The following is an 18,653-nucleotide window of genomic DNA, read 5'->3' as shown; positions in this document are numbered from 1 at the left end:
TTTTATTGAAACAATAAACCATCTGACTGGTTGCAAAGACAAGCTGAATAAGCCATGATGTTGAGCAAAAGCAGAGCTTTCTCTCTGTGCTTTCATCAGCCTAGAATCAGCTTCTAACATATGAGATGCAGGGCACAACCGTGATTTCTATCCTGACAGTATTAAATGCCATATCATAGGGCTGACAATGCACACCCTGTACGGCTTGTCTACAGAGTCTCATTAAAAATATAATACTAGAGGGGGCTTCCCTGGTGGCGCAGTGGCTGAGAGTCTGCCTGCCCATGCAGGGGACACAGGTTCGTGCCCCGATCCGGGAGGATCCCACATGCCGCGGAGTGGCTGGGCCCGTGAGCCATGGCCGCTGAGCCTGCGCGTCCGGAGCCTGTGCTCCGCAACTGGAGAGGCCACAGCGGTGAGAGGCCCGCATACCGCAAAAAAAAAGGGAAACAAAAAAAAAAAAAAAAAAAATATATATATATATATATATATATATATATAAAAATAATACTAGAAAGAATAATAACAATAATTAGAAATTTTACTTTCCCTAATTTCTTTTTTACTCAACTTGAAAAACAGTACATCATTTTCATTGTCCTTGGCAACTTGACATCATACCTGAAGGAGTAATTTAAACATCCTATGGACAAAATACATAAGCTTCTAAAAGATGTTGGTATTGTTTAATTAATTCAGTTATAATTTCGTTCTACAGTTATCAATCACAGCAAATATAAAGAATTTAAAACAATATTCCTCACCAAAGTATTAACATGTTTTTAAAAATTGAACTGTTGAGGCATAAAAACATTATGCGATTTGCCCAAGGTCATGAAAGGAATGAGGGGCAGAGGAAAGAGCATTTTTTTTTCCTAACTGAAGTGTCTGTACTAAACTCTAGGTTATGCCACCTTGCAAAACTAGCTCAGTGCAAGATATACAGAAACTAGATGCATTATTTAGGAATGTTTGTTTAACCTCCATTGCTGTTATTAATAAACTTAACTTTAAGAAGCTATGTTTATGATACATTATTAGGAAATTATAAAAAGAACCATGATCATTTTCTGAATAATTAGGCATGTAACAAGTTATTGTTTAAATCTGACACAATGGATTGCAGAAACAAAATTGACAATACAGTGTTAAACGAGTTCAGTGAAAGATGCTTATTAACATGGTGTTTTAAAAAATACTAACTATAGAACCCACAAAATTTTGAAGACAGTCCTACAGACATAAACATATTAATATAAATGTATTAAAGAGTCTTCTAGTTGATCTTTTGTTTGTTATGAAAACGTTCTAGCAAAGCACTCATAATGTTTCCGGGTATTCTTTGGTGCTTATCAATCAAAGCTTGAACAGCATCCTTCGTCTATCAAGAAAACAAAAGAAAGGCCGTTATTCTTTTAGTTCTCAATGTAGATATGTAGTTAGTAAGGATTTTAATATACTATTACTTATGAGAAGTCTTCCCTAACTTAGCACCCATCGCTACTCAGAATAAATGATCTCCTTCTCAGCATGCCCATAGCATATTTCTTTTTTTTTTTAATGTAATACTGTTTATTTAACTTCAAAACCCTTTCAGCATTCTAAACATACAAAAAAGTAACAGAACGTTGCAAACTGTGTTTAGTACAGAAGGTTCTTGAACTTTCATTGATGCAGTGGTTCTTCCCTGTGCATAGCATATTTCTTATACTTACTTTATTACACTTGAATTACAGATACTGTCTGCATGGCAACTTTCTACACCAGGTTGTAAGCTCCTTAAAATACATCTTAGCATTTCTCCAGCACTGAGCACAGCAATGCCTTGCACATAATAAACACTAAAAAGAACTGAAGGGAAAAAAATCAGAAGAAAAATGTAGTAGGAAATTTTCTGGTAGGCAAATGGAATTTTTCACTCCTTTTCACCCATTAATAAATTTTTATGTATTTGTCTTTCATGACCATACACACCAATCACATCAGGCAATGCGACAGGAAAAAGTGAGGAAAACTACGAACGAGCAGATATGCTTTAGTTCTTTACCCCAATTTCTACATAATTTAATAGGAATTTAAATTAAGTCATAGCAATGGAAAAGTCAATTAGGATATATCAAGAAATCTTCTAAAACTATTTGTTCCCATTAAATTCATGACAAATTTCAACAATTTTTAATTTATTGTTTTTAATTTATTTTATTGAAGTATAGTTGATTTACAATAACAATTTTTACTTTAAATCAGTTTGTGGCTCTCTAAAAAAGCTTTTTCTGCGTGCACATAGTACAGGTAGGCACACCCGTACACACTTCTTTTCAGATGCTAACCTTTAGTAAGCCTTCTTTTTACAAATCTTGGACCTTCATTTATTTTTAAATATAATTAAGAAACCCTAGCCCAAAGATGTATTTTAAAAATATGCCTCTCTAATGCACAAGTTTTCACATCTGTGAGATGAGAACAATTTCATACACTTACGATAAGGATTACGTGAAACTGAAGCCATGTCTTCAGGCACTGAGCACAGCGACTGACACACAGGTTGTGCTCTGTGCCATATATTTTTAAAATTTTATTCACTCACTCAGAAAATACTAGATGCTTCGGAAGCTATAACGTTAGTGAAACAAGTCTCTAATCTCAAGGAGCTCATAATAAGCATAATCAAGGACAAAGTAGTTAGAATGTAGGCTCATTTGTGAACTGTATCATCTGAGATGTGAAAAGAACACATCTGAAGTTCATCGGTGGCCGGTGACCAGGGAAGTTTCCGTGGACGGGGTACTGTTTGGTCTGGGTCTCCCCCGGCCTGTGAGATTTCAATAGCAGTGAAGAAAGCAGCAAGAGCGAAAAGACCACAAGAAAACAGTTAAGCGACGGAGAGCTGGCATTTCAGGTATGTGTTCATTTGCTGGGCAGTATAAGGCTTTACAGGTAGGTTTCAATTAAATCACGAAGGGAGTTAAATACCAAGTGAAAAAGTAGAGACTTTGTTTGGTATGAATTGATGTATCAAGGAAGAACTTCTGGGTGGAGAAATATGAGGTCTGTGCATTAAGAAAATACAGCTCTCGCAAAGATCACTAATGACCCCCTTGTGTCACTAAATCCTACGGACATTCTTTTCATCTGACGTGACCATTGATCCTGCTTCTGGAACTCACACCCCTGGAGGAAAAGCTAGGTTTTCAGGACGCTCCCTTTCAACCGCCTTTTGCAGATTTACACTCCCCAAATCAAGCACTGACTATTCCTCCAAGGCTCAGTAAGCTTTCCACAGCGTAAATTACCATCCATTTGCTGCCGACTCCCAGATTTGTATCTCCAGCCGCCCAGCCTCGGATAGGAATGTTCAATATGACTTCCCTTGAATGTTTTAAAGGCACCTCAAACTCAACATGCTTCAGCAAATGGCCATGAATCCAGCCCAGTAACCCAAACCTGGGAATCATCCTTAACAATTCCTGCTTCTCATTCATCGAGAATAAGAATCCATAGGTGGCATCCGTTAGCTCACCTCCCAGTACCACTCAAATCTACCCACTTCTCCCCACCTTCCTTCCACCTTAATAGGACATGTATATTATATATACCTGTACATATAAATAAATCTGTACTTAACGTATGTGTGGATGTGTGTATGCAGAATGCAGAGAGAGAGGCAAAGAGACAGATGGAAACAGAACAGATCTCTTTGAGACTGAGAGAACTTTAAGGCCGTATCCCAAGTGCCCACTTCAGCATGAGTACAGTGTATCTTAATTTAGATTTAGCGTCTACAAAATGAATCTTCTCCACAATCGAATGTCTGAACAGTCTAGCTCCCATTTCTTAAATGAGGTTTCATTTCTACATTAATCTAGATGTTAGTAATTTTGAATTTGCGATAATCCAGGGATCATTATGCTACAGTTTATGCTTATACTGTAAACAATGGAGATTGGAAATTCATGCAATGTATCCACAAAAGGAAAATTTCAAGTATTCTTTATTTCAAGTTTACTTTAGTTCAGCAATGACAACTTACCATCAGAAATATGGATATGGCAACTATATATTTAAGGAAATTCCCTCAAGAAATTTTACTAAACTATGCTTTCGTAGACAACTTCTGTTACTTTAAATACTGATAATAAAGTACATAAAGTAACTGGAGACAGTAACTGAGGTATTTCAATGATTCAGGAAGGCCTCTTCTTTTTACCAGTTTGAATTGGTAAATATATAAATATATATTTTAACATCTAAAATATCTAACTCTACCAGTGCCATGAATATATTTCTCACTCATGAAAAATCAAGTCCCGGGAATATATATATATTCTCCTTAACTGAGAAAAATAAGGGAACAGGATTCACTTAATTTTAGACCTGGACGAAACCTCTGAGATATCTATTTTAATCTCCCCATTCTACAGTTGAGGACTCTGAGACTCAGGGAGGAACATACCATTTACCCAACCTGACTCTGCTGCCTGGTGGGAGAGTTAGGGTTAGGACTCAGATCCCTAAACTTCCAGGCCAGTTTCTCTTCCCTCTCTCTCCACTACCTTGTATCTTAACCATAAAAATGGACGGTATTTGTAAAAAAGTGTTCCTAACTTGCTCTGACCCAATTAAATCCTAATAGTTAGGTGGGAAAAACCTTTTTAAAGAACAAAACAGAGTTCAGCTCTGCTAAAGGAGAATGCATTTGTCAGGGAGCTGCGGAGATGTGGTACAGGAACAATAAAGTGTGTGGGCAGGAGCAACATGACAGGCTGAGGGCTGAGCCCTGGTGTCATCTAAAGTCACCACCGTGAGGCATCGCCTGGGGATGGGAGAAGTGCTGTGCACAGAGCCTGCCCGGACCGGGAAACCAGTGTTGGAGGGGTTTCCTTTCAGGAAAAGGATTGCTACACGCTCTGAGTGAACTCACTTAACCAGTTAGTAGAATACCTAGCAGGAGGTACATTTCCTCAGAATGAAGCTCACAGACAAGGAACATAATGTATCATTAATGTTACCTTTGTCAAGCTCATCTGATGTGACATTCTAGCTGCCTCAGCTGGGCATCCTTTCCTAAGTGCCAGACCTTGCTGAGCCCTGGGCATTACGGTTGCTCGTCTGCTCGGCCTCTTCTGGGCCATCCCTGTGGAAAGGATCCAGTCCTGCCCCGTTAACGCCCAGTGTGGCTGTGTGCCTGCCTCGGCCAGTGTCACTGCGGGTGAACGGCTACTTCCAATGGCCTCTCCTAAACAAAATCTGCTATTCACGGGCCGAAAAATAGAGTTCCCACTTACTTTTCCAGTTTCATCTCAACCAAATGCTCGCTACCCACTCAGCTAGTGAGTCCCCCAGTTTATTCCAGAGCTGTTATTAGCTGCTATTCCAGGAAAAACCAGGAGCTGGCTTTGGTCAGATGAGACTGGGCAAAGCTCTCTGAAACAAAGTTAAATAGACCTCTTTATTGCGGGGCTTCTTAGAACCTTCACGATGTTCACATGCTTTGCGAAATTCCTGAAGGCGAATTTATTAGGCACCCTTCCCAACCTCACTCTCCTAGTCCTATCAGGCTGCTCTACACTGTTGGTGTGTGCAGTCAACTTTCCTACCACTGTTCCTCTGTTGGAACTCTTCCCTCCTGCCCCAAGTCCGCATGTCCAAGTTCCGTCCGTCTTTCAAGACCTACCACAAATGCCCTCAATTCTAGGAAGCGTATCCTATTTTTTCCCTCACAAAGCAGTCTCCTTCCCTTTTGAGCTTCTCCTGGTCTCACTCAAACTCGGCCTCCCTACTGCTTCTAGTGATCTTTCTAAAAGCAAACCTACTACATCAGTCATCTGCTTTCAGTAGCTACCCCTGGCTTTCAAGAAACAAAATCAAGGATGTGCCTTCGTGGTCCAGACACTCCTATGTTTCCAGCCTCATTGTCTATACTCTCTATCCCTTTAGCTACCCCAGACCACCCTCAACTCCTTGAAGACTTTACGCCAGTTCGTGCTGCCATCCTTTCATACGCTGTTTCCTCTACCTCTCTACTCTTCACCCAGCGAATCCCTTTTCGCCTTTCAAAACTGAATTCAAGCATCACTTCCTTCAAGGAGGCATCCCTGGTTTAATTTAGATGTCTTTCCTTTGTGTTTCCATAATACCCTAAAACAGCAGGTCTCAACCAGGGGAGATTTTGTCTCCCAGGGGATAATGGCAACGTCTAGAGATGTTTTTTTATTGTCACAGTGAGTGAGGGATAGCGATGAGATGCTGCCAGCATCTGGTGAGTAAACACCCTATGGTGCACAGAACAACCGCACAACAAAATACCAATAGTGCCCAGGTTGAGAAATCGCGCCGCAAGCACACCATCGTGCGAACGCATCACCTTAAAAGCATCGATTTAGTTATTTACCTGCCACACTGGGTCACAAGTTCCTAGAGTAACAGCAGTAGCCAGCAGTCATGGAACACCTACTAGATGGCAGACACTGCTCTCAATGACGGATGTCCTCAATCGCATGTGACCCCCCAGGGGTAACTCTGTGAGTGGGCTCCGTTCTCTCCCCTGCTCCCCTGCCCGAGCAAACAAACAGCGGCACTAGAACAATCTGACTTCACAACCCACACTCTTAAACATGATTCCATTTTCCTCCCAAGGTATTTCTACCAGACAAAAGCAATTTCTTTTCATGGAGGTCAAAGCTTTCTTCTTCTGAATATCACTTAATGAAACCTTTTAATTAACGGTGCCAAGAACTTTAAGCTCAACACGATTGGCATTTTAGAAAGAACGGCTCTTTGTTGGGGGCGGGGCGGCTGTCCTGTGCACTATAGAATGTGTGCCAGCATCCCCGGCCTCTACCCACTGGACACCAACAGCACGACCTCCTCCCGAGTCTCATCCGTGGTGACAATAAAGTGTCTCCAGACATTGCCAGATGTCCCCTGGGGGACAAATCACCACTGATCCAGAACATGCTTGTAGAATTATTAAGTTTTAAAAGAAAACCTGCAATTACAAATATGTCCTAAAACTAAGAAAGAAAGAATAATTTACCTTTTCAGCTAGTTCTTCTGCCGTGATCTTTGGATCGTATGGAATGGGGTCACCTAAATAGGTGCGTAACTTCACTGGAAAACCTCCATACATTGGGGCAAACGGATAGCGGAACTTCTCATACAGCCACCTAAATAACCCTGTTTTAAAGAAAACAAAATCATTTTAATTGGCTAAATATTCTGAGCATGTAACTGTAAACTTTCAAATTAATTATGTAAGACTTAGAGGATGGAGGCAAACAGGATCACCTCCTGGCAATTAATACAATACTTTTTTAAAAGATGAGCTTTTCATTGATCGTAGCAAATGTACCACACTAATGCAAGATGTGAATAACAGAAGAGACTGGGGAGTGGCGAGGTTTGTGGGTACTCTCTATGCCCTCTGCTCAATTTCTCTGTAAACATAAAAATGCTCAAAAAAATAAGGTCTATTAATTAGGGGGGAAAGATGAGATTTTAAAAATGTAAGAATTTAAAAAGGTAAACTAATTACTATTATTGAAAAACACAGCATAAAGATTGCAACAAAAAGCTAGAAGCTAAAAAGTCTAGAGACTCACAAATACCTGAGTTACACAAACAAAAGAAAAAATGAAAGCATAAAATAAATTCAAGTAAACATGAGACTAAAATGCACCAATAAACTAAGTAAAGACTAAAAACATTACTGTAAACTAGGAAAAAGAATTGTTAATGCTAATGACCAACCATGAAATTTAGCAAGATTAAAAGTGGTAATAATGTAACATAAACTGACAGACTAAGACTAAGTTTAAAAAAAAAGGATCCAAAACATGACAAGCAACATGGAATACATAATTAAGAACTGCTGTGAGGGCTTCCCTGGCGGCGCAGTGGTTGAGAGTCCGCCTGCCGATGCAGGGGACGTGGGTTCGTGTCCCGGTCCGGGAAGATCCCACATGCCGCAGAGCGGCTGGGCCCGTAAGCCATGGCCGCTGAGCCTGCGCGTCCGGAGTCTGTGCTCCGCAGTGGGAGAGGAAACAACGGTGAGAGGCCCCCGAACAAAAAAAAAAAAAAAAAAAAAAAAAAAAGAATTGTACTGAAAGTTTAAAACACTTTATATATGGAAACACAGAATATACCATAAGACCCAAAGTAATACTCAAAAAAATATACCACTACACACCAACTTTTGAGATATCCAACTTTTAAAGTAAAAAAAGCAGTCAAAAAGAACTTTTTTTTTTTTTTTTTTTGCGGTACGCGGGTCTCTCACTGCTGTGGCCTCCCCTGTTGCAGAGCACAGGCTCTGGACATGCAGGCCCAGCGGCCATGGCTCACGGGCCCAGCCGCTCCGCGGCATGTGGGATCCTCCCGGACCGGGGCACGAACCCGCGTCCCCTGCATCAGCAGGTGGACTCTCAACTACTGTGCCACCACGGAAACCCAGTCAAAAAGAATTTTAAAACCACTTTACAATTAAAGAAACAAAATTAGGAATAATTTCTGGTATGCAACTTAAATTCTAAAGAAATGATCTGAGAGAAAATTAGAAGGATTAATTACACAACAAAAGTTAAACATCACATCAATCTGCCTTTCCATTCCAAATTTGAAGAAAAAGAACTAAAAAAAACATAATGGAATATCAACAATATACCAACACAGACATAAAAGGAACAACAGAAGTTTAAGGTTTTCAGGATGGGATTTGTATGTGGGTGGGAACACTAACAATATAGCACTAGGGATAAAACATAATCAATCAAACATAATATATAAACCATAGGGTACAAAGCAAACTATAAAACTAAAAAAAAAAAAAAGAGACTTTGCAAAGAGAAAGCACATTGAATTGTTATCACTCTTATAGCTAGGTTCAAAGCTTACTTTGTTATCAATAAAGTAAAGGTAGGCAAAGAGAACTTTTCAATGTAAACCTATCATGGTTCAAAAAAAAAAAAAACAAGAGGTAACCGAAATAAATTAAAGCAAAAGATATCTCCTTAGGTTGTTAATCTTAATTCAATATTTTCTTGTCTAAGAACCTACAGTATAGCACAGGGAACTCTACTCAACACTCTGTAATGACCTATGTGGGAAAAGAATCTAAAAAAGAGTGGCTATGTGTATATGTATAACTGATTCACTTTGCTGTACACCTGAAACTAACACAACATTGTAAAATCAACTATACTCCAATAGAAATTAATTTCTTAAAATTTAAAAGAGATTTATGCAAACATATATATATATATACTTTTTTCAGGATAAATAGACTTTCAAATTCTGCCCCCCCCAATTTTTTTTACTGCCATCCATTTTTACAGCTGTCACTTCCTCAGGAATGAGTTAGGAAGACAGTCTTTATTTACAAATAAGTACATTTGTTTTAAACCTCAGCAACATGGTTTAACACAGTAAATTAGAAAATTCACTCCGTAATTTTAAAAAGCCCATGATAAATAAGCCTCAGTATATACGTGAGACTCTTAACAAAAATCTAACATCTAGAACCGCCATTACTTAGAACCAGTTATCATTTAGAGTTTAAAGAGAAAAACATCTAAATAGTATATGCGTTTTCTAAAGTAATAATTCAAAAAGTTTTCCTGTAGTGTTCAAAAGCCCAAATATTTAAAATATTACATTCTAAATATTACATTATAATTAGAAAAACCATATGAATCAGAACTTACTTGTTCCTCCGAGGGATCTAAATCCTTCTCGAATATTTTGTGTAAACATAGGAATAATGGGCTAAAGAGAGAATTTGAATTAAAAAGTAAATACGTCAATCCATTTGATGTCTCTAATGCAAACTTTTGAGGGCCTGTTTAAGTTACAAAACCAAGGCATTTTAAAAATAAAGGTATACTGTTATCACCAGTGTGATTTATCAGACTCAAATTAACATGATCATTTAAAGAAAAATATAAATTGGAAACACTACCTTCTAGTGGTAATACATAATATTTCATTTACCGACTTTCCTATCATTCCACATGAACTCTTGAAACTCAAAATTAAGATTAAAGTGATCATTAATGTCATTAAGTAAAATGAATGTGATAATTAAACTGGTTTCAGTGGGCTACTGAAGAAAAAGTTTCAAAACAGAAATTCTCTCTATGGAGAAACTTACATATGTTCAAATGACAAGTTTTAGCAAGATGCTGTCATGGAATTAGTGAAACACCATTTTTTTGTGAGCTTATTAAATCTAATAATGTTCAACATCAATGAAAAGTAAGTATAATACTCAACACCAAAAAAAAGAAAAAAAAAGGAAAAACATATACATAAAAGAACTCTTTCTATCATTATTTTGGAGGATGTCTGCTCAAAAGTTCATGGTTTTTATTTTTCCATGAATATTATTGGTTAAATATGATTTTTTTTAAATGGAGACCTTATCTAAATGTCATGAAACAATGGATCAAGTAGCAAAGGATCATGTAAGGAAGTTACATCACGGCGGAACTGAAGTAGATAAAAAATTGAATAAAACACTTTAAAAGGTACACAAAATATACTGAATTAAATGATGTTTTAGAATAGATAAAACTGGAAGGGGGGGCGAGGATCATTTTACTTACAGTCTACTATCAGCATTTGTTAATACAGAATTACTTGCCTGAGTGAGCAGGGTTTGAAACATTTAAATAAGCTGACATTTAAAAAGCCATTCCTTTTCAGCTTTGGAAAGCAGTCAAATCTGGTGGACTAAAGGAAAGAGTCTACAGGCACAGCTTTCTTCATAAAACATACTCCCTTTCAATCACCTAACTGATCATTTATTTATTATCTCTCTCCCCTCACGAGAAGCAAGACCCCCCATAGCAGAGACTTGGTTTCGTTCACTGCTGGAAACACCTAGAACAGTGCCTGGAATAAAGCAGGTACTGAAAGACAGTGTGACAGGTGAACTAAAGAAGGAATGAATCAACAGGACAGAGAGAAAATGCTTCTAAGGAATTAGCTTGTATTCTCTGAATACAAAGGGTAGGAAACAGGCAGCAGCAATTTTAAAACCAGAAAAGCCGGGTAAGGAAGAAGCAGTCCAATGAATAATTTAAAATCTGATGGAGTTAATTCACAAAGCTAACACCTAAGACAAAGTAGACTGACTCTTTTGTAAAAAAATTCAGATTATGATTTTCCTAAAACCACCACTAGTTTTGTAGAATAAAGTGATGGTTGGAATCCTAATGTTTTAAATACTTCTACAATGTCTTTAGAGTTGAGAACTTAAGATGCCCAGGAAGGAACAGAAAGCTTTCAGCTCATATATACACAACTTTGCCTTCTCTGATCAGTGCTGCTAGGTTTTTGTCTACTGACTGGCATGAACCCCGAAGTTAGTATTGAAGGATGCACTTTATAAAGACTCTTCAGGTATATATATATCATCCTTTAAATGGCTAACTCTCCAGAAGCTGGGCATTTCTAGAAGATACTAAACAGGAGAAGGCTTACCCTACAAACTCAGTATTCCAGGCTATACCCTGGTTTCTAAATTTACATTCAAGCTTGCAGCCTTACAGCTGCAAGCATTACCTTATTACAACTTCATACTGTAGCTGGTTCCTTTGTTTGCGCACACTTTGTATAACAAGGTAGTTGCATAAGTAACCTAGAATCAAATTGATTACATGTATACATGTATCTCTGTACATGTATGTACACGTGTGTGAAGAGGTAGAGAATGTGTATTTTGTTAAAACTATTCTTGGGGAATAGAGCGTGGCCTTGGAGTCTTAACTTTGCCACAAAAATTTAAGTGGGAACCATTGGACAGGTCACTAAACCTGTTTCTTCATGTATGAAATGACAATAATAATAATTATCCCATCTCAAGGTTTTTATAGATTGAGATAATACATATAAACAATTTTATTGAAACGAACGCTATTTTCTTTTACATCTGTTATTTGTTTTCCAATTAGAGTAAATGGGCTCATTTTTTCCCCAAATTATTTAGCTACGAAATTACCTAAAAATTCTTAGCAAAGTCAGAATTCTCAGGAATTCACAAAATAAGAGTGATTTAGATTATATCAAAAAGCCTGTAACTTGCAGATGAGCCTTAAATATTTTCTGCCAATATTTTGTGAATTTCTGTTGATGACCTAGATTTTCACTTGAATTTCCATTCCTCTGTTTCAATTTAAATGTGGTTAGTCTTGTAACAACAGTCGTAACTTTTTATTCAAAGTTTATGATAATTCTGTGAGACCTAAGAAGGGCTTTTTCAAATAAGCTGCTGGTGCCATTTACAACTGTATCCACATGTGACTGAAAGGCTTCCCTCGCGGATCTGCAAGGCCCTCTAATCTTGGGGTTGGCGGACTCACTGTGAAGTGTACCAGCTGCCTGCAGTCCTGAACTGTAAGCTCTGCTTCTGACTTGCTGTGTGACAGGGTCCCTCCATCCCTTCATCTCTGTGTGCCTGAGTCTCCTCATCTGTAACATTGGAATAATTACATATGTCACCTACTTACTGTACAGGGGTACCAACATAAAGCCTTTAAAAGTGCTAAGAAAGGTTAGGGTGGTACAAGATTTATCAGTGATGCAGTGCTATTTTGTAAATCAGCAACGTTAAAGATTTTTGTTTATTAACTTGTAAAAGGCTGTTTATTAAATTTTCTCAAGTTTTGTATAAAAAACCTTAAATTATCTAGGTTATCGGGTTTTTTTTTTTGGCTGTGTTGGGTCTTCGTTGCTGCGCATGGGCTTTCTCTAGTTGCAGCGAGCGGGGGCTACTCTTCGTTGTGGTGCGTGGGCTTCTCATTGCGGGGCTTCTCTTGTGGAGCACGGGCTCTAGGCACATGGGCTTCAGTAGTTGTGGCACGTGGGCCCAGCAGTTATGGCTCACGGGCTCTAGAGTGCAGGCTCAGTAGTTGTGGTGCACGGGCTTAGTTGTTCAGCAGCATGTGGGATCTTCCTGGACCAGGGCTAGAACCCGTGTCCCCTTTATTGGCAGGTGGATTCTTAACCACTGTGCTACCAGGGAAGCTCTATCTAGGTTATCTTAATTAATTATCTAGAAACTCAGGGATTGATAAAAGGGCTTCTTTCTCTATATAATTTTTTCTTTCAAGACTTCTTCCAGGCAATGGTCCTTAAAACTGTAACTTAAGGATGAGGAATTAGAATTCCATGATCAATCTATGTGATTCCAAATCTATTTTTGTCACTTTTACCTTAAACTTTGGAAGAAATAATTCTCTCAAAATACAAACCTGAAGATTGAACTATCTTTAAGTTTTTAGCTGTTATCATTGCTTTAATATACATTTACACTGATTATCCTTAATTTCGGAACAACTGTGCATGTATCATCTTATATTCTACATTATTCATAAAGTCTAAGGTTTTGTTTTCTACCTTAGTACATAAGACTTTTTGGAAAATAAAATGGGCTATAAATTAATTTTCTGTATCATTAATACTATTAACATAGACTTAAATTCAAAAGACTCCTTTCTTGTAGTATTTAAAAAATCAATTCAACAAATGCAGAGAGCCTACTAAGTGCTAGTCATTGTACTAGGAATTCAGAATATAAAAGGTGGCTTTGTCCTAAGGGAGTTTATAATCTACTATAGGACAGTAGTGTTTAAATTTTTATGTTGTCCATTATTAAACACTTGGACAAGTACATTAACTTATACCAAGATCACATTGTTAAAGCACTATAGCAATAACTTACTTCTAGGAATTACATATACAAATATGTACAGAGAATAGAGCTCAATGTATTTTATTTTATTGTAACTCTGCAATTAAAAAATAAACGGAAAATGTCCATTCTTCTTCAAATGTTGCTTTTGGGTTAGAAGGAGTCATCCATAATCCTTTCCTTTTTAATCAAAAGTCTGTATCTGCAAGATGAACAGGCAAGCTAAGGGTGCAGACTGGTGTCTATATGACAGCAGTGGAAACACACACACAAAAAACAGAAATGTGAAAACATTAGCAGCAGTCCCTAACTAATTGGCCTGGAAAAAGAAAACCACCTTGTCAAGTGCTATGATTTCTTTTTCTGATAGACAATCTATAATGAAAACAAACAGAAAACAAAGAAGCAACATTCCATAAGTAATAAATGTTTCATAGGATAAAGTACAATACAGAGACCAAAAAGCTTAGATATACTTTCCAAAGCAAAAAAAACAAGATGGCATTCAGATTTTCCAGTTTACTAAGTAGAATAATTACAGCGAATCCCAGAAGAACACTTAATTTTATTGACAAATTCGTTCTTTTAAAAAGATCTAAATTCCACCAATATCTCTTTCTCATCTTTCTTCATACTATTAGAGAGCTGATCACATTTGCTGATGAAAAATGGTAGAAACCATATATTATTTGAGCTCTATTGTTATATAAATTGGTCACAAATGCAAGAGTTACAATGAAACCAACCAATAGCCATCACTGAAACATGCCAACTCAGTTGAACCAAAGGATTAAAATACACAGAGTTGGATTGATTATACTTATGAAAAAAAGTATAAGTGAAGGAATACAAAAAATTTCATAAATCTGATTAAAAGAAGCTGGATTTTGAAGCATAAAATAAAGCCTTGCTAGATATTTGCAAATTTCCAGGTTGAATTTTTTTATAAAGATGGCTTCCCACGCACAAGGAATATTTCTCTATTGTTATCTTAGAGTTACAGACACTAATTTTTAAAGTAGTGCAATGACAGTATCTAAATTCTGATATACTCTTAAGCTATTTAAGCATTTATTTTAAAGTAGACACAGCTTTCCTTTAATAATCAGTTTTATACAACTCACCACTTTTGCATCAATTGCAACCTGAGCGAAGCCTTTACGATTACCCCACACGATGTTGTAGGTCTCATCGCTAATCAGGGCTTCTCGAACACCACCTGGTGAGATAGCTAACAAGTGACCACTCCGCAGAATTTCAACACATTTTTCTCTTGGTCCATGTATAGCACAAAATACATCAAGTAATAAACTAAACCCTGTAAGAAACATTAGCATGAAGATATATCTTAAGTACTTCTTGTCCAATTCTTCAAGAGCAAAAATCTTCACAACCTACATAATGTACTATCTATACTTAAATCAGTAAATTCTTTTTTTTACTTTTTTTAAACCAACAACAACTCTTAAGGTTAACATAAGATTAATACTGCTGGTAAATTAATAGCTATGTCTCGCTGATTACTTTCTCAGTGATCACCTACTATTCTGGCTACATATTCAAATTCTTAATTAAAACTCATGGGACTTCCCTGGTGGTCCAGTGGTTAAGACTCCATGCTTCCACTGCAGGGGGCACAGGTTCGATTCCTTGTTGGGGAACTAAGATCCCACATGCCGTGCTGTGTGGCGGCCAAAAAAAAAAACACCTGGGAAAATAGGGATTCTTATTCCCATTTTACAGACGAGGAAAGTTGACTCAGAGAGTTAAGAAGCTTGCTCCAAGTCACACACCTAGCAAAGGGCAGGGCAGAGATTCCGGTCCAGGTATGTCTAGTCCAAAGCTCCTTCCACTGCATCTCATGGCCAAACACTGTCTACAGCATTTATTAGAGCAATCAGAAAGGACATCCCATCATCAATCACACATCTAATCTTCCATTAACCCTATAAGAAAGAGAATCACTCAAGAGAATGTGAGTCTGACTGCTCTAGCTCTACCAAAATTGGCAAGCCACAGTTAAATCTATTGAAATTAAAAGTTAGATACTGCTAATTCCACAATAAAAATTTTTTAAATCAACAATAATAGCAATATCATTAAGAGTTTTTAATAAAGTGAGTGATTGGCTCAGGAACAATTAATTCCAGTCTTAATATTATACAGTTTTTCAAATTATAGCTATTTATGGATGAAAGAAATAATCCTATCAGTAATTAAATATTTTAACCAAATCCTAAGCTGGAAATTTAGAGGACTGGTGTTTGTATACATTATCCCTTGAGACTGGGAAATATGGGGATGGAGAGTGAAAACTGTGCAGAATAACCCAACTTCTCATAGGTTTAAGGATATGAAGCAAGATTATCAATATTATTGAGAAGAAATAATTCTCATCCTATACTATGTTAAAAGTTCACTGATTTCACTAGATGTATTCTCATAATAAACGAATAAACAGGGGAGGTTTAATAAATTACAAGATCATAAAGATCATAAAGGGGGAAATTTTTAAGTCAAATGCTAAATAAAAAGATTCACATTTATTATTTATAAAAAGAAAGAAAAGTAAGCAACCTAATGTTCCATAAGAGAAAACTAGTTAAGTAAATATTTTAGTCATATATTTAAATTGTTATTTATAAAACATGGGAAAATGTTAATGCTACATTAAGTTTTTTAAAAAAGAACAAAACAGTTTGCATAACCTGAAGATGTGCAAATTAAAAATGAAGCAAAATAGGGCTTCCCTGGTGGCGCAGTGGTTGAGAATCTGCCTGCCAATGCAGGGGACACGTGTTCGAGCCCCAGTCCGGGAAGATCCCACATGCCGTGGAGCAACTAGGCCCGTGAGCCACAACTACTGAGCCTGCGCGTCTGGAGCTTGTGCTCCGCAACAAGAGAGGCCGCGATAGTGAGAGGCCCGCGCACCGCGATGAAGAGTGGCCCCGGCTTGCCGCAACTAGAGAAAGCCCTCGCACAGAGACGAAGACACAACACAGCCAAAACTAAATAAATTAATTAATTTTTTAAAAAATGAAGCAAAATAAATCAAAATGATAACTGGATATATGTTAGGGGGTAGGACCATATAATGATGTTTTTCTTTCCTCTAGTTTCCAAGCTTATTATAAAGTGATCATATTACTGTCTAAAGAAATACCTTTTATAGGCAATTTAGTTTATACACAAAGTACAAATGGCTTTTTAGTGACACAAGGATGCTGGAAACATTAACCATGTCTATGAAAGGCACTAAGAGAACTGTTATTTCATTCACTGTCTCGTGTTTATCTGGTTGATGGGTGGCTTTTGCTTTTACAATTCCAGAGAACATACCATAAACTTTCTTGGCTTGTTTCTGGTGACTTCCTGACAGAAGAAACTAAGATTTAATCTTAATGAGTTTACTTTAGAATGATTTTTTTAAAAACTCTTATCATGTTTGAAACCATTCAGTTTATTAATCTTTTTAAAAAGGTACAAAGCCTTTAATGAATATGAATATTTAAAAAAATGTAGTCCTCAGTCTTAAGAGTTATAATTCTACCAAGCAAGTCAAGTATGATAAAAGACATAATAGGCTCTTTAGGTTAGGATTTCTGAGGCAATATTATATGATTATATAAAGACAAAATATATCCTGGCTAACTTTTTTTAACTTTGATTTGCTATCAAACTGACAGTAATCAAACACTAATTACTATAAAATTAAACTCCCAGATCAATATCTCATAGAAAAATTCACCATATGAAAAATCAACTACCTCCTATACCAAAATACAAATTAATTGTTTGGCAAAAGTTACAATTAACTTCAAAAAATAATGACTACCTGTTAATAGAGAAAGAAATTAGATAACATTTTTGGCCACAATGTTTTTATATTTAGGTATATTACCTAAAACAGATACTAAACTCAAAGACATACAGACTGTCACATAATTTGATCATGTTAATTAAACATTTTTATATCACCAGCTACAGTGAAAGTTTACCTGGAATTTTAAAAACAAAGTGATCAGCTACTACCCGGCAAGTTCTGCCTTTATGGATAAAAATTTTAGCCATGAAGTAGTAAAAATCGATGGGAATAGCTCCATGATAAAAAATGATCAGTGCTGGCCCTTCTTCTGGTATTTTTTCCATCCCATGAACTTCATAACCTGTTAGAAAGACAAAATACAGATACTTAAAATGTATTTAATATTAGTTTATTTATACTAAAGGATGGTTACTAACACAGACACTCAGTCTTTCTTTCGGGAGCACAAGCCCCCCTGTGTCCATCCACTTTCCCCTTCCCTCCCTCCCTGAACATATTGGTCCTACAGCGGTTGGGTGGGCCGGCGTGCAGTAGGTGCCTGGGTGAAGGGTGGCCTGTGGTGGGTGCTGGAGCCCAGGCAGGGCAAGGAGGGCATCCATACAGGGTGGCCCGGGATGGCGAGTCAAAACCCAAACGGTCACGAGAGCCCACACACAGGAGAGGAGCCTAGAAAGGGTGCTGGGGCCCGGGCGGGCAAAGGAGGGGAGCCACGTGGCATGAGGATGGGGGTCAGAACCCGAGTGGAGCAGGGTGGTGTCCCTGAGTGGCAGGGGACGGTGGCAGTGATGGGAGACTGATCAAATCAGTTTACATATTAAGGATAATGTCAGCCTGGTTTCTCACTGTTGGAGAAGGTTAACAGTCGCAAATACAGAAAAGGAGAAAACTAAAATCAACTCTGCAGCCGTAAGAGAACCTCACTCCCACCCTAAGAAGAAGCAGCAGCACGTTAGAAAGCTGAGGTCGCTCTCTCAGCCGCGTGGGAGGGAGGGCGGGCAGGTGCCACAAAAGTGGGAGAGAAGAAAACAACCAAAATGTTAACAAACACTTAAAGACCGAATGTGGGCGAGCGCTAGGTGTTGGATCCCCGGGAACCCAGAGACAAACAAGAGTCTGCACCCACTCCCCAGCCTCACG

General features: G+C 37.7%; 1 protein-coding gene across 8 annotated transcripts in view; it reads right to left on the bottom strand.

Annotated features, from left to right (window-relative positions):
- Window positions 1-554: 554 nt before the first annotated feature.
- The window catches only part of TMEM68 (transmembrane protein 68), a 33,395-nt gene continuing 15,296 nt past the window's right edge, over window positions 555-18,653 (bottom strand). For 4 of the 8 annotated variants that reach the window (XM_029223117.1, XM_029223122.1, XM_029223120.1 and 1 more), the window contains 5 exons: window positions 17,689-17,856; window positions 14,815-15,008; window positions 9,702-9,762; window positions 7,037-7,176; window positions 555-1,381 (listed from right to left, as the gene is read on the bottom strand). In XM_029223117.1, the coding sequence (XP_029078950.1) occupies window positions 1,277-1,381; window positions 7,037-7,176; window positions 9,702-9,762; window positions 14,815-15,008; window positions 17,689-17,856 (668 nt within the window). In that variant the 3' untranslated portion in view covers window positions 555-1,276. Of the gene's footprint in view, window positions 1,382-7,036; window positions 7,177-9,701; window positions 9,763-12,079; window positions 12,469-13,787; window positions 13,893-14,814; window positions 15,009-17,688; window positions 17,857-18,653 lie in introns of those variants that run through there. The other 4 variants (XR_003793591.1, XM_029223123.1, XM_029223121.1 and 1 more) reach the window with 4 other exon arrangements.

The sequence above is a fragment of the Monodon monoceros genome, unplaced genomic scaffold (assembly GCF_005190385.1).
Source record: "Monodon monoceros isolate NGI ecotype Baffin Bay Population unplaced genomic scaffold, NGI_Narwhal_1 Super_Scaffold_14, whole genome shotgun sequence".
NCBI classification, from domain to species: Eukaryota; Metazoa; Chordata; class Mammalia; order Artiodactyla; family Monodontidae; genus Monodon; species Monodon monoceros.
Note: the sequence above shows the minus strand (reverse complement) of the source record. Positions and strands in the feature narration are given on the sequence as shown.